This window comes from Pseudopodoces humilis, chromosome 5 (genome assembly GCF_049639895.1).
Source record: "Pseudopodoces humilis isolate 2021_Gansu_Grassland_sample_001 chromosome 5, ASM4963989v1, whole genome shotgun sequence".
Classification (NCBI taxonomy): domain Eukaryota; kingdom Metazoa; phylum Chordata; class Aves; order Passeriformes; family Paridae; genus Pseudopodoces; species Pseudopodoces humilis.
This window is the reverse complement of record NC_142204.1, coordinates 48,308,963-48,333,595: the sequence shown is the minus strand read 5'-3', so window position 1 is coordinate 48,333,595 and position 24,633 is coordinate 48,308,963. Positions and strand designations below refer to the sequence as shown.

Here is a 24,633-nt window from a genome sequence, read left to right as displayed (position 1 = left end):
AAGAAAACAGGATTGTACGCTGTGTTTTATTAAGTGTGCTGAACTGATAGGAGAGTTGGAATTGTTCAGCCTGGAAAAAAAGATCTTTTGGGTGGCCTAACTGCAGCCTTCCAGTTGCCTGAAGGGAGACTAAAAGGAAAATGGAAAGAGACTATTTACAAGATGTAGTGATAGGACAAGGGAGAATGGGCTCTATGATGAAAGAGGGAAGGTTTAGATTAGATATTGGGAAGCAATTCCCAAAGTGAGGGTGATGAGGCACTAGAACAGGTTGTCCAGAGACGTTGTGGATGCCCCACCCCTGGAAGGGTTCAAAGCCAAGTTGGATGGGCCTCTGAGCAACGTGATCTAGTTGAAGTTATCCCTGCCCATGGCAAGTGGGTTGGAATCCTATGATGCTTCTAAGTCCCTCCCAATGCAATACTATGAACCTATGATTAGAAACCATAAAGACATTAAGAACATGTAATCAAATGAAACATCCACCTGTTTTGCAGAATGATAATTCAGAGAAAGTTCTCTTTCCAACTATATTTATTTCCATCAAATTAAGGATTTCTAAAGAAGATAAAACTCATCCTTTTATGACATAGCACCAAATCACTGGTAAATAGCATAAGCAAGTGTTTAAGAGTAGGCTAAACTTTGTACAAGTGATCAACTTCACATTCTAGTGCACTGAGCACACTCAACAAGTGCATCTTGGAAGTGAGCGCAGCATATTATTTTTACTAAAATTCTTTCAATGTTAAAATTGAGTTCAGATCTCCCTGCTCTCTTTGGAAGTGCTAAGAGCTGGCAAAAGGTGCGGAAGGTAAGGGAAAAAACAAGATTAATGTCTGTAGGATTTTAGAGCTACTACTGTCACCATCAACACAATGTGGAGTTTTCCAGTACATGGTGTGTGCACTCAAAGACTAAGATAAGACACTGGGGAAACAGTTCTCTAATGTTTAACTTAATTTTGGGGCCAAGAGTAAGATTTCAGATACATCATTCATTCTATGATCTATTACCTTTTAGAAAGTTACAAGACTGGAGACAATAAAAGCTTTATTTTGGAGATACATCAATACAATTGGCATTGCTCTCCAAGAACATACACCAAATATTGCAAACATTAAGATAATGTGAAAAAAGCCTAAGTGTATAAAAAGCTTAGAAAAATTTCTTGTTTAAAGTATTTCAAAATCAGTGATTCATCTAAGCAAGCCAACACACAGTTCTTAACATGAGAACTACAACTGAAATAGAGCCATTATTCAGTCCAAAAGATCCTGAATGTTCCTGGTCCTTCTTAACAGGAGCCATTATTTAAAAAAAAATCTTATGTATTATGGATACCAGCTAAACTACCTAAAATAGGTGTCAAATGTTGCTATTTGTCTATGTGTTTATCAGTTCTCTTACTAAAGCAATTATTTTGGTGCACAGTCTCAATGTAAATCTCCTTGATATATGCTCAAACACAATTTCTGCCAGTTGTAACATTTTTCCTCTGTAATGGCCAGAGAAGCAATTTTTTTGACCCTCTACAGGGTTATAGATGTAGAAAAAAATAGTGCAAAAGACTGTAACATACAGTTTCTGCAGTTTTAAAGTAGCATAAGGATGTTCACACTTAGCTTAAGCCAACATGAAAAAAAAATCATATGAATACTAAGAGCCGGTTATACTCCAGGTTCAGCCTGTTTTTGGTAAACTGAAGACTTTCTGTGGATGTATTAAAATAAATTTTTATTTATTTTGATAAAATTTAATCATTACTGGAATTTCACTTAATTAATCCATTTTCACCAAGGAATGAATTTTCCCTCTTAAGGACAAATTTTTTACTGCTGGAGGTTCATGCTAACACAGCTTCTAGTGCCTGAGTCAGCTGAGCTCCACCTGTAGGACAATTTGTATATCGGTTCACCCTCTGTGCAAGTCACCCAAAGGCCAACACCTTTAGGAAGGGTTTAAGCAGAAGAAAAAACACTAAAATACATGAAATTATTCTTTAGACGAGTAACAAGGCAAGACTAGAAGAAGGTGATATCCAAAAGTTTCAAAATAAAGATCTTTATTTCAAAATACTGTTTGCAAGTAGCACATCCAATTGATATAAAATACAAACAGCATGTTTTTTAAATGGGCCAGTTTGCAGAACTATAAACTGAAACACTGTACAAGTTCACAAGAATTATTATAAAATAGACAATTAAGTTCTAATGTTTTCATTTTATTTAAACCCTATTTTCACATTTGACTTCTAATTCTGCTTTTTTTTATTACACAAGGTGCTTACAAGATTGATTATAAAGTGGAAATTACAAAACAGAATTTAAGGATATAAATATAGAAAGGAATTCCTTAAACTACATGCTAATATTCTCTGCTACAAAGATATATTTTTCAAAAGTGCTAATATCTCTATGACAAACAGTAGCAGATTACGTTTAAATGTCAAACAAAATACACATTTTTTTTTAATTGTCTGTAATACTCTGATACTTCTAATTATTATGAGGCTTAATAACACTATTTTCACTTCCTAGTATTTCACAATCCCACAAGTGGAAAAAGACATCTGTGTGTGTATTTCCATGTGTGTGAGAAAAAGTATATACACATATGCATAAACAAAGTTCTCATAATTATTGTTTTCATAATTTCAATAATCAAAAACCCACTAAGTTCCAGTAAGTAGAGGGCTTGTGCAGGACAAACTCTATAGATAACTTTTACACAGGAGAAGAAATCCCTAGATTGGTATTTTTTAATTTTTTTTTTTTATTATTAATCATATCAACCTGTGGTAAAAAGAATTTTTAGTAAAATCTAGCATTCACTAAAAGCATGATACACAAATGTGCATTTTCCATGCACGGAACTGGAACTGCACCAGCAGGGCATGGATATGGGGGCAGGACAAGAGACTGGAAGTCCTCTTCCCTGTCCCAAAAGCACAATCAGACAAGAAACAGCCATAATTCACTTCTCTGTGACCAGAAGGACGAAAGGGAGCTCATGGTGCTGTCTAGCCCCAGAGAACATGTTCCCACAACCACGGTGTCAACCACAGACCTACAATGGACAAAGTACTGTCTAGACTTTTCCAAGGTGCATTGAGTCCCAATGCTCACTGTGATGCCCCCAATTTCCCCAGAGGCATTATGCCTTACAAAGACAAAATGCCTCCAGGCAATGCCACTCAACCAAGGCACCTCTTCCCCCTTCCCAATGTGGTTCAGCCTTTTAGGAGTCATAATTGAGCCCCATGAGCCTGATTCTGAGCACTGGGAATTTATCAATTTAACTATATTATTCCTTATTAGCCTGCCTATTACCATAATATTTTTGTGCTCTCTAAATGGAATTTAACCACTAGGAAATTCCAACATGAATGGAAATGCACTCAGTTTATGCAATACAGATCAGAATCTGGCCCAATATATGGGAAAAAAAAAAAAACATAATAAGAATAATACCTGTAGCAACTATCAAAAAACAGATTAGGAAACCCTCTGAGGGTGAATCTGCATTGCATCAGAATACACCACAATATTGCATATGCCAAGGCAAAATGTAACACTTCCCAGCTTCCTAGTAAAGTTAAGGATTCGGCTTCAGTGATAACTTGCAGTAGTAGGCACTACTAGTCAGTGTTCACAAGAAGCAGCTTTGGTTAATATCAGACCGTTTGTAGACTTAGTTTCTAAAGATCCTGTGATCTTTAGCTTGTCACATTTGCATAAACTGAATTCACTATAGTAGAAAGAGGCATTTATGGCCAATTCACTCAACACACATGCTATTGGCTATTGATGACTCTTGTAAAAAGGACTGAATTTAGGAGATCTACAATTTTACATTCGACAAATGGATTATCTGGAGTGTAAACAGGAAAGTTTAAGTATGTGAGATCAAGATGTTTGGGTGTTTTACACAGAAAAGCTACAGACATGGAGGGGAGAAATTAGCAGATAGTAAAGAAAATGGGTACTTTGATCCCCTATATCTGGGAATGCCATAAACCTCTTTATGTGTTCCACAATTAAAATTACAAAAGACAGTTATTTTTTGGAAAACCTTAATCGTGTAATAGGAAATCTACAGTTAGGTCCAACAGATCCTAACTGTATTTTTCAAACATTTTAAATACCAACCCTTTTATTTTTAAAGCTTAAAATATATATTCTTAATTATCTTTTTTTACACAGTTATTTAAAAATAACATTTAAAATGTATCTGAGAATAATCATTTTTTCACTTGCTTTTTGCATTTAATGACAGAATTCCTTGATTAAGTCAGTTTTGTTTTTATACCCTGTTTAAATTCTGCTACTTTCTGTAGATCTTTCTTATACCATAAAGAAATAAATACTAAGTTATGTGACACTGGCTCCAAAGGCACAAACACTGACCAGGCCACTTAATGTACTGGTTTAGATTCTTGAGTTAACTTCTAATAATTTTCCTTCTTTAGCCATTTTTTGAAGTATTGTTAGTCTATTAGTTTGTTACTCAAAGGATACATTTCATACACAGATTTCCAAAGTCTCTTTCTAAGATGTAGCATTTCAAGTAATAATAGTACGGAACTAAAATGATAAGGTCTCTATTCTGTCTTGATTAATGACAAAGAAATCCTGGTACTCTTCTAGTCCAGGGCAAAACTTATATGTGACTTTAGATTGTCAGATAATTTCAGCAATGTAAAATACTGGGAATTGCTCTCTAATTAATGAGATATTCAAAACAAAAGACATATTGCCAACACGACCACTGTAGCAAAACCAACAGTGTATTTCTAATTCTGGCTTTTGAATTAAGTTTAAAATAATAGAGCAAAGTTGCTTTCAACCCAAAGAGAGAGAAACAGAGATATTTTGATTTTCAGAATGCCTGTAAAGGCATGTTATGCATGGAGGCATTTGAGTGTTTAAACATTAAAGTATGCAGCAAATACTTAAGGCTTTGCCTTGCAGTCTGTTCTCTGACCAAAACCTTGATTCACTGGATTCAAATGGCAATTTTGCCTTCATGTGGCCTGCAGTATCAGGCCTAGAATTCACTTTCAGTAAACTCTTCCATTTGCAAAGCCAAAAGGAAGCTGGAATGTAGCTTCAGTTTCACATACAAAACTATACCATTTGTGTTAGAATACAGACTTGAGGATTACTTTTTAAAAAAATATTTATATAAAGAGAATTAACAGTGCAAGTGTGAAAATCTTACCTAGTCTTTCTTCAAATGTATTTAAAGAAAAGCTCTCCAGTTTTATAGAGAATAAAATAGAAAGGGATAAATATTTCATGATGGGAAGCAGATCCCACAGCATTCCATGCAGATCTCCAAGCAATCTGAAGATTCACAACACGCGTCCATTATGCCACAGTCCATGTCACACGGGCAGTTACAGTCATCCCCCATCTCGTCCCCGCAGCAGCAGCAGCAGGCTTCCGACGTGCAGATGCCACAGGATGCTTGTCCCAGAACAATGTTGCAGAGGGTGAGAAATTCACAGAACAAGCAAGCCAGGATACAGTGAACACAGCAATCTTCATAGGCAATAGTACAGTAGCATGTCAGGAACAAACAAAAGAAACAAACAAAACAATAAAAAAAAAACAAAGAAGAAAAGAGAAAATCATTAATATGTCACTCTAAATCCAGATTTATCACAATGTCAAATAAGTAGCTGAATGAAAATGGTTCAGTGTAGACATTATTTGTAGGCACAAAAAAAAGTGTTTCCTATCTTCATGGTCACTTTTGCAGCTCAACTCATGTCCACCTCCATGCAAGTTTCCTGTCACCACTTCACTTCATACAAATCCTTAGTACTAAACTGCTCAGAGCTGCTTAGATCTACCTCCTTAGTCATTTATTATGTAAGACATCCGTATCTATTATTTTCAGTTATTCATTCTTGCACAAACTGATAAAAAAATAAAAAAACTTATGAGGGAAACTATCAAAAATTATTTCCAGCCCTTCCCAGTTCATCTTGCCCTTCTGAAGCTGTTTCGTTTGCTTGATACATGTGAAGAAAAATAAAGGAGTTGCCTAAACATTGTTGTTTTACTTTATTGTTTTTGCACATGTTAAAACCAGCTTAACAGCACATTATAAATGTTACTTACCCTCAACAATAGGTAAAATATTCAGTCAAAATACAGTTTTTTCTATTGCTTTTCTACACAAATCTACTGGCAATTCTTTTAATAGACTGCTTCAATCTTCAAGAGTTGTTAACTACACCTAAACATCAATATACAGCTTTTATAAGGATTACTAAATTATTTAGATAATTAAGGTGTCCCACAAACTATCTGCAAAAGATACGGCACACAAAGAGTAAATATATGGAATAACTTCAAACAATAATACATCCATGAGACATGACAGGAAAACAAGGATTGGAACTAAACATGCACCAGTGGAATGGAGACTGCAGGAATGAGGGACATACTCAATTTTACATAATATGTATAAATTAATATGTATAAGTATACTTAATTTGTAAGAGGCAGTGAATAGTCATTCAGAAATTAAATGAAAACTTAAAAATACAAGATGTGTTCAGGTTGGAGAAATACTTTTCTTTCCTAGCCTCAGCTTTTGTTCTTTTTACTATTTGCAATCTCCAAACTCCAGCCACAGACAGGTGAAGATTGGAAAATTTTCTGGGGAAAATATCCTGCACAGCCTCACCCTATCTCTTGTCCCTACAGCCTGTCACAGCATCCTCTGTGAGAGTCTGTTAGGATCGACAGGATATTGAGCTGTATGGTCTGAGTGCCTACAGACGTTATGTTCTATAGGTGTTATGTTCTTTCAGTTCACAGGCTTAAGACTGCTGTCATAGGGGAAAAAATGCAATTGCAACAGTAATATTATTATCAGGCCTTCCAACCAAATTTATAAATGTAAAAAATTATGCAGTAGCCATGACAAGTATGTTGATTGATTCCAAATACCTCTACCATTGCAGAAACTCGAACTGCATGATAGTACAGTGATGACTTACACAAGGAAGCATGAATATTTAAAGCAATGCAGCAACAGAGACTCAGACCAGCCAAATCTGTCCCAAGAAGCACAGGAACTACTTGAGCCTTTAGCCCACTCCTACTTACTATAATACTTAGATGCAAACTTAGCTTGGACATTTCTGCACTGCAATGTGGCTGTAGTCATCATGTACTACTGAACCCTTATGCCCAAAACAAAACAAAAAACAAAATAAATAAATAAATAAATAAATAAAAAATTGGAAATTTCAGAAAAAGCAAGAAGAGGGAAAAAACCCCAAAATCTTAGCCTTAAAATCTCCCTACTACTGTGCAGGAAGCAAAACTGGGAGGAAACTGCAGGTACATTTAATGTGCTTTAAAGACAATGGTTTCTTGTATGAAAAGGCTTCCACTCCCAAAGACATAATGTCGCTAAATAAATGACCTTCATAGAAAACACAGAAGATATGTGAAAAAAAGCTGGAGAGTATCAGTTCACTGAAGAGGACCAAAGCCAGACTGATAGTGATTAATTAGCTGGTTGTCATGGAGATGGTGTTAAATATGCTCAGGTAAAATCTCCTTACAGATTTTCTTTTACTATGAAGGAAAAAGATAAAGAAGCCAAGAGTTCTATCTAAGAAAGATCCGTATTTGAGGAACTAAGGTTTTAGTATATCACATCTTTAAAATATTAGCTGGAAGCAGCTAATACAACAGCAAATGTTGTTCTAAATTTTTTTTTTTTAGTACACCATAATGAAATTTTGTGTGTAAACATATCATAAATAAAATGTACAAAAAAATCTTGCTTTCTTAATGCAAGGATGTGTAAAACTGCAGAGAGAGAAATACACATTCACAGACATTATAATATGCTTCTATTGATGAGCAAGGAACAGAGTTCATAGAATAAAAAACAGAAACTGTACTCAGAAAGCATTTTCTGGACCCACAAAAGAACTTTTCCCTCCTAATCTAAAGATAACACCAAATCAAGAATTATGGGTAGAGGCCGTGTTTATTTAAATGAAGGTATTCCAAAGGTAAGAGCTATGAAAAATGGTCCAAGACATAGTAAGAAATTTTGGCCATTAGTATTACTATGAAAATTCTGTAGAGGGTCCTTTTTTCCATCTTTTTTTCACTGACTGGAACACTAAAAGGATTTATTTACCTACTCTTTATTTTATGGCAAACCTAATATTCAATTCAAAAACTCTTTATATAACAATTTTACTTAACCTCCACAAACAATTAACAGAAAATAGAGATACCCTTTAGTGCTCTCTTCATTCTTGCAATGACTCATTTGTACAATGAACATAAACTTTGATCCACATTTCAAGGACAAATCTGAAATAATCATGCTTTTATGTTCTTCATGTTATTGACTTTTAATAGCTATCCAGGTAGCAATTATTTGACACATGAAAAAGTATGCTGTTACCTAGTCCTACCTAACTTGCTGAATTCAGAACCATGACTCTAAAGGGCTGTAATACAGTTGGATAAAACAGGTGGAAGAATAATTTCTTCCATGTATGACCCCTATTTCTTGGCTTCTTATCTACAGATGCAATTATAGGAACAAGATGCAGTTACACTATATTTTTGTAGTAATAACAAACATACATGCCACACAAAACTCGTCCTTCTTTAGTATCTGCATTCCTACAGCAATCTGTCAGTTCCACAGAAATCACTATACAGCTAAAACTGACTACCCTTGTGATCAGTGGAATGCAACCATGAAGGTGCTATACAAAACTCACTTCAAAAGAGATGACCACAGGTTTTTCATTACCATGTTTGAGACAACTACAATATATTTCATTGCTTGCACAAGACACTCCAGTAATTTTTTTCTGCTTATAAGACCAAGGAAACTATTTTAAGTTACACATTATTCTAAGTTTCAAAACTTAGTACATTAGGAATAAAGACTATACTTAACTTCCACTCTTTAATCTTACCCCATCAAAATCCTTATTTTTTTTTTTTACCACGTGATTGAGGAGTGGAACACTTTAATCCAACTAGATTATAGAACTAAACATATTTTATGTGTTTGAAAACTTGGTGATTTTAATGTCTGACAAGGAATTTTCTGGAACCTTTGAGTATATTCTAGTCTTTTCTAATAAGGAGATGACACAATAATAGCAGTTATAATACTGGTGCCAGCTTAAAATCATGTATTTCTTTAAGCTCTTTTTTGTTTGAGAATTAGAGGGTCTCAATTCTTCTTTTCCCATTAGAGGTAATAACACAATTGAGAATTAGGGGCATGTCTTTATCATGGACAGAACTCCATTAGCCTTGACATTCATGATGCACTACTGTAAGTTAACTCTGAAGTTTCTTAGGGCTTAAGTTTTCATTAAACCAATTTCTCTCACTGTGGAAGCATCTAAGCTTCATCACACAGGCAAATCATTAATGAAGATAAACTTTTTCTTAGGACTTCTACACTATACCACACCAGTCTCAAATTTCCCTTGTTTTTCAATTCTTATATTACACTTCAATTAAGAATTGCTGCACTAGAGACTGCCACTTTTACAAAGTGAGGATGTGGGGTGCAAGCACTGTCTAGAGGCATACTTAAAAAAAAAAATAAAATTCCAAATCAGTGAGTTAGTTCTTTCACCAAATGTGTCTGATTTTGTCAAAACACTGTATCACATTTGTTGACTAGATCCAAGCTCCTATAAGCTATGCTAAATGGCATAAATTACAACAGTCTTGATCTGTTGGCAGTGCTAGTACATTTTATTGGACCAATTCGTGTTTGGGGAAAAAAGGTGAGCTTTCAGACACTCAAGCTTATTTTCAATTATTCCCTCATTTTGCCTGGGATGAAAGTTAGACCTGAAGTTAAAATGGTCATCCTATCTGACATTTTTTAAAGCCAATGTAAATGAAGGTGTTTCCTTAGTCCTTTGGCACATCCCCAAAACGCACAGATTTGTTAGGGAACTTCATCAAAACTGTTAAACAATGCCAAAGCAAATAGAACCCAACCAACACGTTCAAGTTTTTGCTGCTTTATATCGTACACACACACCCGACCATGTGCTGATTTAACCAAAGAGTGGATACAGTATATGTAACATCTACTTTAACTGGGCTTTAAATATTACCACAGACAAGATCCAGACAAAAAATAGGCCTAAGATCCCTTCAAACTGTTTACACACTTATAAAAGCCCAGAAGGCTCCACTCCTAACTTACCCCAGTTATAACAGCTACACTCATTTAAGAAAACGAAACAATACCAACAATAAAACTATTTTAATGCTTTTCCACATCTATAATCATTTGCATGTGCACACCACTTTTTATTTCTAAAACCTCTGCATACAGGTATTACCATGTTATCCCATTTCTTTCAAATACTGTCATACACATTTATTTTATTTCAATTTCCCTTGTAATATCTCCCCTTCATTTTTATGAAAAGGTGCAGCTCTACTTAAAAAGCAGGTTTTAAGAGAATGATCAACCATCAAAACTGTACAGGAAATGCAGGAGGTGAACTGAAAAATGCACAGAGAAATGTATGTGCGGGCTGCTATGTACTGCTTTTGTAATGTTTGACACTAACCTGTCACAAACTGACTAAAAAAGCTTTCATACCAAGCAGGCAGGTCACATATGATAAAAGTTTTTCATGTCTACAGTGGTAAATAAGCTCACTTACAGGATGGTGACCTTGGTCAGCTTCTTACTAACTATATTCACCAAGTTCAGACAACTCAAAACAAATCTCCAGGCACTCTGCTGTCTCACAGAGAGAATCAAAAAGGGCAAACCCACAATCAAAGTGACAGCTGAGGTCTTCAGCAGGGGTTTACCGCGGGCCCCCGCAGAGCCCTGAACAGAAGCCCCAGCAGGTGCTACAGGCGTCCCGCAGTCCGGCAGCGCGGGCTGGCAGCGGCTGGGATGAGCACACAGCGCCAGCGGCTCAGAGCCCACAGCACCAGCCAGAAACCACCTCAGCCAAGGCTCCTGGAGGGCTGCAGAGGCAAGGAGCAAAATTCCTGAGCTGCCACACCTCCCACCGCTCCTGCAATGGGGCTCATGGGCAGCCTCTGCGACCCACTGCCTTTCTTTTGAGAAAAATCACTACACCCAGGAAAATGTCCACAGGAAAATAAGAAAAGGCAGAAAGAACGACTGACATTTTGTATGTAATATGATTATTTCTAGATAAAAGAGTGACATTTATTTAGACAGGGGAAAACACAGTTACAAAGTCTAGTATATGTGATATTTCACCATTTAAAATAAAAAAACATTATCTCTATTGAACAAGAAAATTAAAATGTTGCCTGAACAGGCAGATCACACTGAACACATGGAAACTTTCATCAGAGCTTATATTCTAAGCTCTCAATACAGATATAACCTCAGGAGTAAAATGATCCATTTCAAACATACAGATATACTAAGAAATCTGCTAATTTCTATTACCTAAGACTTCCTTAGAATATGAAGCCTTCACTGCCACTACTCACTACTCCAAATACTGAGACAAGTGAAGTGCCAGCTAGACTATGTCTTTATAAAATAGATGCTGCTGGAAGACCCTTTTTCTGTTACAGGCAGTTTTCCACTCAATCCTGTTGAAAAAACATGTAAATTACCTTTCAAGACTTCTGTGCAAAAAAACAATGTAAACTATACCTAAAACACATCACCCTTCAAAATGCATTCTTAATAAAAACAAATTTCACCATTTTGATAATGTTATTTGCCCACTGCCTGACTGACAACTGTGTTCTGATACAAACTTGTCTAACAAAAACCCTGGTTTAGCACTTCATGCTCAGACACAAATCCACTTTGAACCAATTTCTAAACCTTAACAAATAAAATTTCTAAACTCTAAACAAATAAAATTTCTAAAGTAGAGAGATTGCAGAATACTAACAAGTAGCTGCCTAAATACTACTTAATACTACAGGATGTATTTCAGAAGTGTATGTATGTTTAAAAAAAATTGCCAGGTTGAGCGATGGCCAACAGATATTTCTGCAACGTTAGGTGATTGATGCACATTCTTACTGAATTTCAGTAAATAATACTATACTAATCAAGTGGCTGAACAGTATATAAAAGAAAACTTACTGCTGCTCTGGTGTCCCTCAAGAGGAAAAAATCCCAACACAATCCTACTGCAAGTCATGCCCACTAAAGTTTCCTGGAAACCATTTTTCCTGTATAAAGTTATATAAACCAAAGTAAAACACTCCTACTTCAAACAGAAGTCTGGTAACATGCTAAGACAACTACTCATACTTTCCATGTATATGCACCTAGTGGCTCTTAAGACCCTGACTTAACACAAAGATCATTTGTTGGACTTGCTTTGTCTTCACTTAAGCCATCAGTATCATTTGGGATATTCTATTAAATTAATGTAGTCAGCAGAATGAGTTAAATAGCGTCCACCAAGCCCATGCTTTGATCCAAAATCTAGAACAGATAGAAGTTGCATTATACTAAAAAAAAAGGGGAGCAGGAGAGGGATGTTTCATTCAAATGCATCCTGAAATGTTGAATTTTAAACACTGGGTTTAAAAAAACACCCACACTTTGGGTGAAATAGTTCATCACATCTCTAAGATCAGCACTGCAAGAAGCACAGTCTAGAAAGCTGAGGAAGGTTGCTTCAGGCTTTGCTTCTGGGAGAGCATGAATAGTAACTTAAATGTGGTGGCAAGTCTGCACTGACTGTCCTTCCCCAGTCTCACCCCCATGCTGCAGGCTTTCCTTATCTAGCCTTATTACACCTCCTAAAGAACTCTCCTGAAAGAAACCCATTACAAAGAAGATGCCTTCTAGTGCCTTTCTGAGAAAGCCTGAGAAGGAAGGAATAGAGTAGATTTCCCTGTCCATGCAGGAGGCAGGCTCATGATCTGTTTGGCATAGTTTAACAATCTTCTGGTTCCAAATGAATACAGCAATTGTGTATGCTCAAAGCCATTTCAGTGAAGTATCTCATTAAACTCAAACTATCGAGTTGCTGGAGTTGTGGGAACTTCCCAGCCACAGTAACTTCTGAGAACACAACAACTTGACCAGAAGTGAAAGCTTCATGTCAAAAACAAGTTAAAACCTGTATTCCCTCTCTCCATCCTTAACTTTTCATAAATGATTGCTTTGATTCAAAAACTGTGTAACATCAAGCTTCATAAGGATTTGGTAGGAAGATTTGGTTTGGTTTTTAGAAAATAACAAGCACCTATCTTGGCCCCTCACTCCCTTAATTAAATTCCTCTTCTATCCTTCCCCCTGCCCAACTTCTTTCCTTTCCTCCTCCAAGTCTGCCTGTCATTATTACATACCTTCCAGCACTCTGATACACATATGCATGTATTCAGCTACTCATCTCTCTTCATTTCCTGACATCTAGATCTACTGTTCTGCTCCCTCACTGCTGTCTCCTTTAGACCTCCTGTCTTCTTTGAGTTTCTCTGGACAGGTCTGCAACTGGATCTGCATCAGATTTCTGAATGCTCTGCACCTGAATACAGCAGATAGACTGCCTTCCTTTTTACTCATTTACAATTGCTTTTTCATGTTTTCAAGATGTTTTTCTCTACTTCTCATAACAGGTGCAAAACAGTAACAATTCTCTTTGCTAGTGGCCTACCAACCAGAATTTTGGAAGTACTGTGACACCTCTGGCATCAATAATTCACATTATTATTAAAATTTCTTTGAGCTAAAAATTTTTTATTCCCAATATTCACTGAAACCTATCCAGTCCCTTTGAAAAATCTTTAGAACTGAAACAGTGTTTAAAAACTGCTTTTTAGGAGTGACACTCCAACTATTTCATAATTCCTTTGGTTTTTTTGTAGTGTAAGTTATGGAGCTGAGTAAGATTTCTTCAGGGACAATATGGATTAATAATAGATGTGGAGGAGAAGCAGAACTGGAGTATGGTGCACTCACACCCTCCTAAATCTCACTGGATGTGAAAGTGTTTCTAACCAGCATATTCTAGAATGCTGACATCACCACATATACTACAGACCCATTTAAAAAAGGAGTTTTTAAAGCCTTTATACTACTGCTTCCAAAATGTCTGTTACATTTTAAGCATTTCCTACACAAATTCAGCTCCAAAAGCTCACAAGGTGTGACCCAAAGCACAAGTGGAGTTTTCAGCTGGAACAATTAATAAAAGAGTTCTTAACAGTAGTGGGTGAATTTTTGAGGGGTGGCAGACTGGGAGATTTCATAGCTTTTGTTAGGACTGCCTAGTACTTTGGAGACCAACAGGAGCAGCACCAACCTTCATGGGAAGATGTGCTACCCAGGGTAAAGTAATATTGAACTTCATTTAGCTTTCTGGTATATATACTGAAATCTGCAGTATATGAAGCAACACACTACATTTCAAATACTCATGAGCAAAATATGTGCCTGTGCAGAATGGGAGGCAACCCCATGTTGTGTTTCTTGATTCTATCCCGCTTCAAGTCCTTCCAGGCTTTTGGTTCTGTCAACAGATACAATATTTAGAGCAAAGCAGAGCAAAAAATCATGGACAAACTTTGCATTACAAGCAAGTGTGGTGCTCCAGAAATATTCACATCTTGCTTTTTAAGAAAAATCAAGGAGAATGAGGCTTTTGGGAGGGAAAAAGAAAAAAATGGAAAATATTTTCTCTTTCCTATATTTTACTCTCAACTTGCTAGCCAGAATTTTTGCTTCTCTTCCTTCTGAGGACATAACCTATTCTTTTTCTCTGGCCACTTTCCTTCACTTAATTTAATTAGTCTCCTGACTGACAACAGACCAAAACACTCAAGGAGGAAGAAAATGCAGACAAAGTAAAAAAACAGGGTGTGTATTTTCAGGTTTAAAAAAACCAAACAAAGCTAGCAATTAGATCATAAAATCCAAGGTACTACATAAGGAATAACAAAATTAAAGTGAATTGAAATATCTGAAAGTGTACAAGTTTATTTCTTTCTACTAAAACTTTCTGGAAGCTATAGTAAACTAAGCAGGTGAGTTAATTCAGGTGATTCATTACTTACAGTATGAAATAAATATAATTTGTCTACTTCTGCATTAAAGCATTTAAAAAACTGCCCAGAATGTGTATTATTACACTATATATATGTGCCTGAATATGAATACACACCTTCAAGTAAATTCAAACCCAGCAACTCTTCAGCAGTAACCAGTGGCTTACGAGGTTAACATGGTACAAGTTAAAGCTAAGCCAAGTACTTAAGCAATGTCACAAATAATTTTCAATAGCTTTGTAGCTTTTCCATCTTCCTGTAAGCTGTGTCAGTAGCCTCTACAGAAATGTCATTGAATCAGAAGAGGCAACTACTCAGAGAAATGCCTCTTTGCCCAAAAATGTTCATCATACAAAGAAGCTGCAGAAGTTAGGTTCAAATTAAATTGTGTATACCATTTTGAAAAAATGTGTGTGCAATCCTCAGTCACTGAACTTATTAATACACTCTTCTGGCTTAGCATAATTACATGTATTTATCAAGCATATATACCTATATGCATATATATATATATATATATATATATATATATATGCATATACATGCATATATTCCAGATTCAAATGCAATTATAGTCCTTTAAACAAGTAACTGGGTTAATTATATCAGGTTTTTGTAATGCAGTCTTCCAGAAGTAGTCATAAGGAGTTAACATGACTTGTAGTAATAGCACAATTATTTTAAAGCTATCAATAAATAATTTTTCCCTTAAATGGTGAGCTCTTCTTTGTGTTTAGATTAGACTTTATGATTGTGCATCTTCTAAAAAATTGTGATGATAGAACAAATAAAGCATATACTGATACTTCCTGAAAGGCAACAGCTTGATAAGAATACTTCTGTCATGTAGCACCATAGGGTACCTTACTGAAAAGCTGAAGAACTTGTCAGAAGACTTGTAGATGTGTGCATGCAGATGTGTTTACACAAATATAAAACATGTCTGTCAGAGAACTGTAAAGCAAAATAAATTTCAAAACTAGAAAATCACTTAAAACCAAATATTCCCTTATGGGCATATTCCAGACATACTTTAATCATTGCACGATAAAACTTGTGCTTCGCTTGGATTGAGTATCAGAAAACTTAGAGCTGCAGACATTTGCAGAGTGGGACAAGCTACTCAGAGCATATATCCAACTTCTCTCATTCAAAAGGAGAGCATTACAATGCCAGATGTACAGTGTTGACTATATTTAACCATAGCTACTAGGCGACTTGTGAAATTGCGTGTGACAATAGGACTATCCTGTATTTCTGTACTTTGAAAAAATGAGTTATACAGTGCAACAACACTATTTAATTATCTATATTCTAATCAGATATGCCTTTATGGATAATGACATTTCTACTGTATATAAAAACATTGTATGATGGCAGTTTCAGGCAACTAACACAATTGTGTTGGATATTAAAATCACATATTAGAATTTAAAGCTAAATCTGAAGATATCATTAATTTTCTCCTCAATCACTTAGTAATTTGACATAATTATATCCAGCTATTAAACAAAAAAAATCTACAACAACTGCTTTTATTACAGGATAATTTTAGAAGAAAAAAGGAAATGTTTGCCACAATTAATTGTATAGGGGAATGAACAGGGCAAGCGCTGCCTCTGAAATAACAGTTTATTGGCTTTTTTCAGAGGTATGAATTTATTAAAATTCAGAGGCCTGCAGTTTGTTTCCATCACATGAACAGATCTAGGATTCTCAAGATACAGTCTTTTCAGAGTGTACTAAGGAGAACCATATAAGCATATTTCACGGAAGAATACAGGAAGTATGAAGTTGTGATTTTGGAAAGAAATATTAGAGGACTAAAAGTGCAACAGAAAAGTAACAGTAGATTCTTGAAAATAAACATGAAAATAAAAAACAGCAAGGGGGACCAGCCCAGGGAAAGATCTGACTGAAGGTGTTCTTGATATTACTACACAGATTCACTGAGTAAGTTTGACTAAAGTAGTTGAAGCCAAGAGGAGTCACTCCACTGACATCAGTAGGCTTCGTTCAGGCCGCTACATGTGGTCCTTCTGATCCTTCATCTAGGCTGAGAATCTTCCCCATTTCACTGAACACTCTGTGTCTGTCCCCTCCCTTTAGAGGTGTTTTTTTAACCAGTCTGCCTGCCTCAAACCAATAAAATTTCTAGCATCTCTACACTCCTCCTGTTAAGGGCAGTAGCAAAGTCCATCGATTATATTAATGCTAATGGGAACATTGAGAAGCTCAGGAACTCTGGAACCATGAGTGTAAGTGCAAGCAGTGAGAGCACAGAGACACAGCTAAAACATAAGAGAAATTATCTACTTTTGCTTATTTAAGCTATGCAGGAGTCTGAAGCTTTTTCCTGCACATTATCTACATCTCAAATACAGCATAAGGCACACTAAACACTGAAGCACAGGTCATTGTTTTATTATCTAGTGTTCAGACCTCACAGCTAGTCAGGATATCAGCTAACAGAACATTTCAAAAGCAAAGTCTACCTTCACAGAGCCTGCCATTACTGCATTTAAATATTTACTATGCTTTGAACTACTAGTACTTAATAGTTGTTTTTTTTTTCTGGTGCGTGTGTGACAATGTTGACAGGAGTTTCTATCAGTTCGGGAGACTAAGTACGGAGACTAAAACATTATCAGATCATGTTGACCAAACGTTTGTAAGCAAGAACTCTCCCATTCCTTCCTGTTCCTTCAAATACTCAATATTTTCCTTTGGGAAAGAAGCTTGTCTTTTATCTTAATAAAAGATCTATTTGCTTCTGGAGCATGAGTCACACTCTTCAATTATTTTCACTTTATTTTATAATTTTTACTGAGGTTTGGTTGGTCTTTATTCAGTTTGGTTTTTTTAATGAGAATATCAGCTTACCTTCTGGTGAAGTACCTGGCTTTTGAGAAAACACAGAGTTTATTTTACTCTTCTTGCTGCTGTTGCTGTTGACAGACAAGGTGGACTGAATTTTTCTGTGCATTTTTTCTGAAACAGGAGATGAAAGCTTTCTGTTGTCTGCAGGCATATGCTTGACCCCGTTGTGAATTCCACTTCCATTACCCAGACCCACATGGCCATTTTGGATTTTTCCACTTTCTTCCTCACTCCTTTCCAGTGCTGAAGTATTTGGCTGAGGCAAACGTCGAGGTTGTGCTTAAAATATAAGAGAAAAAGGGTTAATTGTAAATTGATAACTGAACTGGGAATGCAACTTTCCTTGCTCTTATTGAGCCAAAAACAGACTGACAAGCTAGCATTCTCCCATCAAGACAAAAAAGCAAAGAAATCTCTAGATTAAAAATAATTATTAGGTATTCAAAAAGCACCTCATGTCTGCATGGGGCCTAGACTCCCCGTTTGGCAGTGCAAAGAAAGGCTTGCAAGGCTCTGTGAACAGCACAGAGAGAATAATGCAACCAATTTGATGAAAGGGAAAAAGTCAAGACTAGGAACAAATGTAGTAAAACTGAGATAAACTTGTATTGAGGGGATCAAATGAATAATGTGTGAAATACACCCAAATGGAAGAAAAAGTGTAGGAGTAAACATACAGACCACAATAATGGGCTAAGATGCAGGCTGGCCAACCCAACAACCTTCAGAAAATAACCTGAGTGACATGGTAGAGGTCCCCTGACACTCAGCCATCACAGACCAGTATATCATAGAAGAACAGGAATATCCAGGTAACTAACAAGTTTGAGCTTAAATTCATAAAGATCATGGTTTACTAAGAATTAAAACCAATCAAAATCAGCTTTTGTGGAAGAAGGAACCAGAAGGAACATATATTCAAACACCACAGAGCTGTGGCAAACCAGAGTCACGCCCTCCCTATTCTTCAATTCAGAATCACAATTTTAGAAATGGCTGTAATGGGCCAGTTAGGGATTTCATGGAAACACTGAAATGGTCAAGGGAAAAAAAAAAAAAAAACAAACAAAATCCTGTCAAGGCAAGAATCCACAGTGACCTGGCTAAGCCTCCAAGAGTATATAAACTCATTCTAATGAGTAAGCATGTAACTTGGCCATTCTGTCTTGAGCTACTACATCATAAAGGAGAATATTTGTAGCAACATGGAAAACAGGTTTCCTATGTATTCCTTTGTCTGTAACTAAAGAAAAGATGTATGATTTTTCAATATAAAGCTTTGTAATAAAATAAAATGGTTTTGATTTAACAATTCTTTTTTAGAAAAAAAAAGAAGTAGATTTTGTGGGTGAAAACTAATCAAACTGTAAACACAGTAACACAACAAGATTTCACAATCAAAAAGCATCAGCCCAATCACCTCTCCTAATCAAAACACTTCTGCATCATGCTTGGACATAAAGAGGTTTTCAGACAGTCCAATCTTCACCTATTTAAAAATGTTATGTAAAAGAAAAAGTTCAGATTCTATTAGATACCCAGTGGATGAGAAATTAGTGCCAGCAGTAAGGAAAACCAGTGCTGCAGTTCATTCTCTTTTCAAATGGTTCATATCCACTTCCTGATGATTTCACAGTATCAAGGTAGAAATACACATAGATAATTATAGATAGTTTGTTCTGAAAGAAAAAATTCCACTGATCACTTCAGATACTAGTTAACAAACTATCCAACAAATACTACTGGGACAAAGAGACCAACATGGTCTCTAAAAGAACTCAGTTCTAAATTTGACTAACAAACCCCTAATGCTTTCCTTTTATCCAGAACACTTAACACCATGCTCAGGTTGCTTTCTCTACTATCATAAACTTGTCCAGATTAAACTTCACACAAATCTTAAACTTTGTTCTGGTCATAGGCAACAAAGGATTCTTTTTCATAATAGTTTAAATATGAACTGGTTCATGCTTCTTTTGATATTTTAGTCACTGCCACTAACATTTTCAGAAGATAGCCTTGACTGTCCACATTTATCTAGGTCAGAGTAACCCTGCTGGGACCTACTTGACCAAAGTGATAATTTTCTGTTGCAGCAAAGAGAGGGCTGGGATAAACATTCATGTTTTAGACTCCCCAGAGATGTTACAGGGAATAAAAAGATAAAGATAACTCCCTTCCATTAACAGTAGTAACTGCTCAGAAACCTCCAAGCAAACAAAACAAAACAGGAGCACACTATCTGAGACCTGAAGAACTAACTGTTGCCCAAAGGTTTTTTTATTGACAATGCTGAAACTGCTTCTCCTTCAATTTTGCATTAGTGTTTGTAAAATCTATGAACAGAAGCATAAGCAAGGCACTTTCTTCACTTTGGAATTCAATTTGTGCTATTGATGCATTGAGAGGTTACCTAGAACAGAGGCTAGCCAGTGTTAAAGGAATAAAGTAGGCATTTATTAAAAAAGCCTTCGAAGAATACACCTTGTGCAGTACAAGAGCCTGGCTGAGGCTACCCAAGATGGATCCCGGTCACAAGTTTTCACACTTTTTAAAGTTTTGGTCTATTTACATATTGCGGTTAATTGTCCAATTACAGCTTCAGGTGATGAAGTCCCGTCCTCACAGATGGCTCTCCTCAACTCGCTGTTATTTATACTTTTTGGGCCTGAAGCTGCAATGGTGTTCTTGATTCTCAAGCTGGAAAAGGATTGTTTTGTCTAACTAAACTGTGGAGAGAACTTGCTAATAATTTATATGAAGTTCAGAGTTATATACTAATGCAATATCTATAATAGAGAAACTCTCATTAAGGTCCCAAAACAAAGTTTTAGGGAACTTTCTCCTATTTGAATAAGTATTATTAAAAGTATACTACCAGGAACCCTTCATGTAGATTCTTTTTCCATGTATGTGCAAAATTAATTTTATTAAAAATCAATTGTTATTCCTTCCATTTTAAAAATAGTCAATGAAGACAGCCAAAAATCTTTGCCAATAGCAGAAATAAAAATTTACTCTCTAAAATTCAGTATTTATGTCCATAGCACCCCATAGTTTTATCTTCATTATCCCACTTAAATGCAAATTTGGTAATTAAAGAATAGTGTTTTTCATGTTTCATGTAATGTTTCCTCACCCTGGATTGCCTGTGATTCCCTGCTATGGAGCAGTGCAGTTGTACCAATGAACTAGAATTGCTGGAGCAGTTAACCTTCCTCAATAAACACAAGCAATAGACTTTTCTAAAAATTCTCAGTGTCTGGATGTCAGTTTATAAAACTGATATCTATGACCTTTTCTAAGCCAGTTAAATTGGTGGTGGAAGCTTACAAATTGTTTGTATATTTTTTGGGGGCTTTGCTACAATATAGTAACTTGACGAAATATCCAAAATTAAATCTTCATAATGAGGTGTGTTTCTGTTGGTAAATGGGAAGTCTTGGACATCTGAACAGTTATAGGTTTTTGCTTTTATTATTATTTTTACTAAGGGTTTAGGGACTTTTCTATGGTTTTTAAATTTTAATTTTTTATTAAGTAATCCTGTTCCAAAAGTACTCTTACTTGAGTCTTTTAGAATTAACATACAACTTTTTAGCTGACTGGCTTTACAGTATTCACGTGTGATACGCAGGTCAAATCAAACTGGAATAAAACCCCAAATGGATTAGTTATCTCAATTTAAATTTATTTTAACTTTATTGATAATTTTGCACTAGGGAGACTTGAATCTTATGGTTAAAACACACTTGAAACCAATTAGGAACCATATGACCGCATTCTAGCATAAAGAACAAAAGCAATTGACAGTTCTGAGATTAAACCACAACCACTCAGTTTAGAACAGAAGTGTTTTTACCTTATTTTTTATAGGTTGTGTATATCTTAAAAAAAAAAAAAAAAAAAAAAGGCGTAATATGGAGAACGACACAATGCTTCTTAAAACACAGTGATACCCAGGGACTCTCACTCTCTCTTTAATGATCCACTGCTCTCATTCAGCTGTCTTTCTTTTTTCAAATCTTTACATATGTGACAGCTCTCAAAAGTAGACCATAGACCATCTGGCATTTTCCGAGGTGTAACTTGTGCAAATTCAGCTCTACTGGGAACACAATGCTATCTTCTGCCTGCGTTATAAAAGATACAATAGAATGTAGAACTTATGAGTTGTTTTGAATTATTCATTTTTTGCCTGTATATTCAAGAAATTTTACAAACTCTGCATTTTGTACTACATAATCACATGCGTTAAAGGTACAAAGAAACTTTTTGACACCTCTTTTCTACAGAAAGATGGCATTTTGTTTGATATGTGAACATTCAGCGCCTGTTATATCATTCTAAACAGGCCGTGTGCTGCTACAAAAGATCCCATTTTACACTCTATGTATGAGCAAAAATGTTATTCTTGATATTCACTAACTAATGCAATACACGTCAAAATTTCAAATGTGTGTTGGATGAACATTCAGCATCATCAAATCAGGATGGTACTGGTCACTTACTATATGCTAAAGATTTAAGGAAAAAAAATCATTCCTCAGACAACATAGAAAAATTGTCATTTCAAACATCTACAATGAGTAGCTTCAAAATGTCCTAAGAAATACCATGCTTTTCAGGTTAATATGTTTTTAATCTTTAGCAAAAGCAGTAGATTTAAGTCAATATTTTATACAGCGCTAACACTAGTGGATTTTCAATAAGAATGATAAATATTAGATTAATGATTCAATAGACTGAATCTTTTTTGATAGAAAACTAGCAGATAATATAGGTAGTAATAACTGCACATGAATCTGCTGCCTGTGGAAAAGCAATAAAAAGGCAATATATTGCTATAGCTTATAATCTATTAGCGTGTTTCACACTTCCTTGACATTGGTTTCCTTGCAAAGGGGGCCTTAATACAATAACTTCTGCTGTTATTTAACTGACTTTACACAATAATTTAATTGTAAGGTTACTATCTGGTGAATTCAAATAGTAAACATTTATTATGGTTTTTGATGGTTTTGAAGCAACTCTGAAGTACTTTTCAGAGTGTAAAACCCTTAGCACACTTTAAATGAATATGCACATATATATATGCACCCTGACTGCACACTGCTTTTACACCTTGCAGAGTCTGAGCTGTTCTTAAAAGAAAAATTCTGATGCATGCATTTAACAGAAAAATGTATGTCAACAGAGGGAAACTCTCAACCAAAAGAGGACAGTCTAAGCTATCATTAGGGATTTTAGACAAAACACAAAAACAAACATACACTGAATGCAGACTCCTCTGAGTCAAAGTGAATCAAAAGAAAACATCAGGAGGCAGAGAGGAATTGAGACAGCTAATTAGTAGCCTAATCACATCAAAAGCAATTCCATGGCAGCTGATACAGACACCCGCAGAGTTTGCTACTCTGGCCAATGAAAGTGATGGAAAAAATACTTTCCAGTTTACAGCCTCGGTTATCTGACTACACACCTAGAGAGGTAAGAACAATTTTTTTTTATTTATGTATGACACAATAGTTTATGATGACAAATCACGCCACAGTAACAGTAATTGCAGGTGGATGTGGGAAGAATAAAACACACAACTCCTGGTTATAAAAACTGTAATGGTATTTTCAAATATTGAGAAAATACAACATATTGTTTCACCTGACAGTATTCTTAAATTCTCTTCCCAAAACTGTTGTAACTACAATAAGAAGATGAGCTTTTTTGGAAATACAGAGGTCCTGATCGGGTCCACTAACACTGAAAGTCAAGATCTACACATTAATTTGTGCTGGAAGAACTGTTTGATCTCAGTGGACACTGCTCCTACTCCCTCTGCATGGATCACATGCAACAGACCATACGTGAGGGAGGTAAGAATCAGGCCTCTGTTTTTTTATCAGTGCTTCTTCATAACACCGATTTAAGCTTAAGGGGGAAAATAAAGCAGATGACTGTCAAGAATTGCACAGTAAAACCAGGGACTGCCTCAATTCTAGAGTAAAATTAAGGTGAGTCTAAATTACTTCTGGAGAAAACATAAATTCTTTAGATATAAAAGGCAACATTTCCCAACAATTAGCAAAAAATCTTAACTTTTCAAAAATATTATATATTGTATAAGTTATATGCTCAATAAGCATAAAATTTTAGTGAAACTGGAAGAACTCAAGTATCTCAATCCTTCTCTATCTCTACTTTCTAACTAAATCCTGACTAGTCTCTAATATGATCTTCAAACCACATCAATAGTTTTCTCTGTCTAGCTATCCAGAATATTAACATTCAGATTACAAGATGCACCTCTGAGTCAACCTGTGAAGTGGCTTTTGTCAGCAATTATTTTTGAATATTTTCTGGGACATAAATAGCATATACTGCAGCTATCATATCACAGAAAGCATACATTAACTAAATAACAAGGTACCACCAAGGCACCATCTATCTTTTAAAATCATTTTTTTACACTGAATTTTTTATACCATGCTGACTTTACAAAGAAGACAAAGTATCAACTAACAGCATCAACCACTTTTTAGAATTCCTTCTTGTAAGACGTGAGGACATCTTCAAAATGAATACAATATATTATTATGAAACAGGATGTCCTTTGTAATGAAAATACTGTAGTAAAATTGCTGGTTCGAGTTTTACAGGACCCACACTGAGAACACTTTGTTAGAATATGACTGAG

At 35.6% G+C, this 24,633-nt stretch overlaps 1 protein-coding gene across 3 annotated transcripts in view; it reads right to left on the bottom strand.

Moving 5' to 3' along the window:
* Positions 1-2,048: 2,048 nt before the first annotated feature.
* MDFIC (MyoD family inhibitor domain containing) overlaps positions 2,049-24,633 on the bottom strand; it is a 52,096-nt gene continuing 29,511 nt past the window's right edge. For all 3 annotated transcript variants that reach the window (XM_014249056.2, XM_014249057.2, XM_014249058.2), the window contains exons 4-5: positions 17,943-18,218; positions 2,049-5,546 (exon numbers count right to left, since the gene is read on the bottom strand). In XM_014249056.2, coding sequence (XP_014104531.1) covers positions 5,299-5,546; positions 17,943-18,218 — 524 coding nt within the window. In that variant the 3' untranslated portion in view covers positions 2,049-5,298. The remainder of the gene's footprint in view (positions 5,547-17,942; positions 18,219-24,633) is intronic.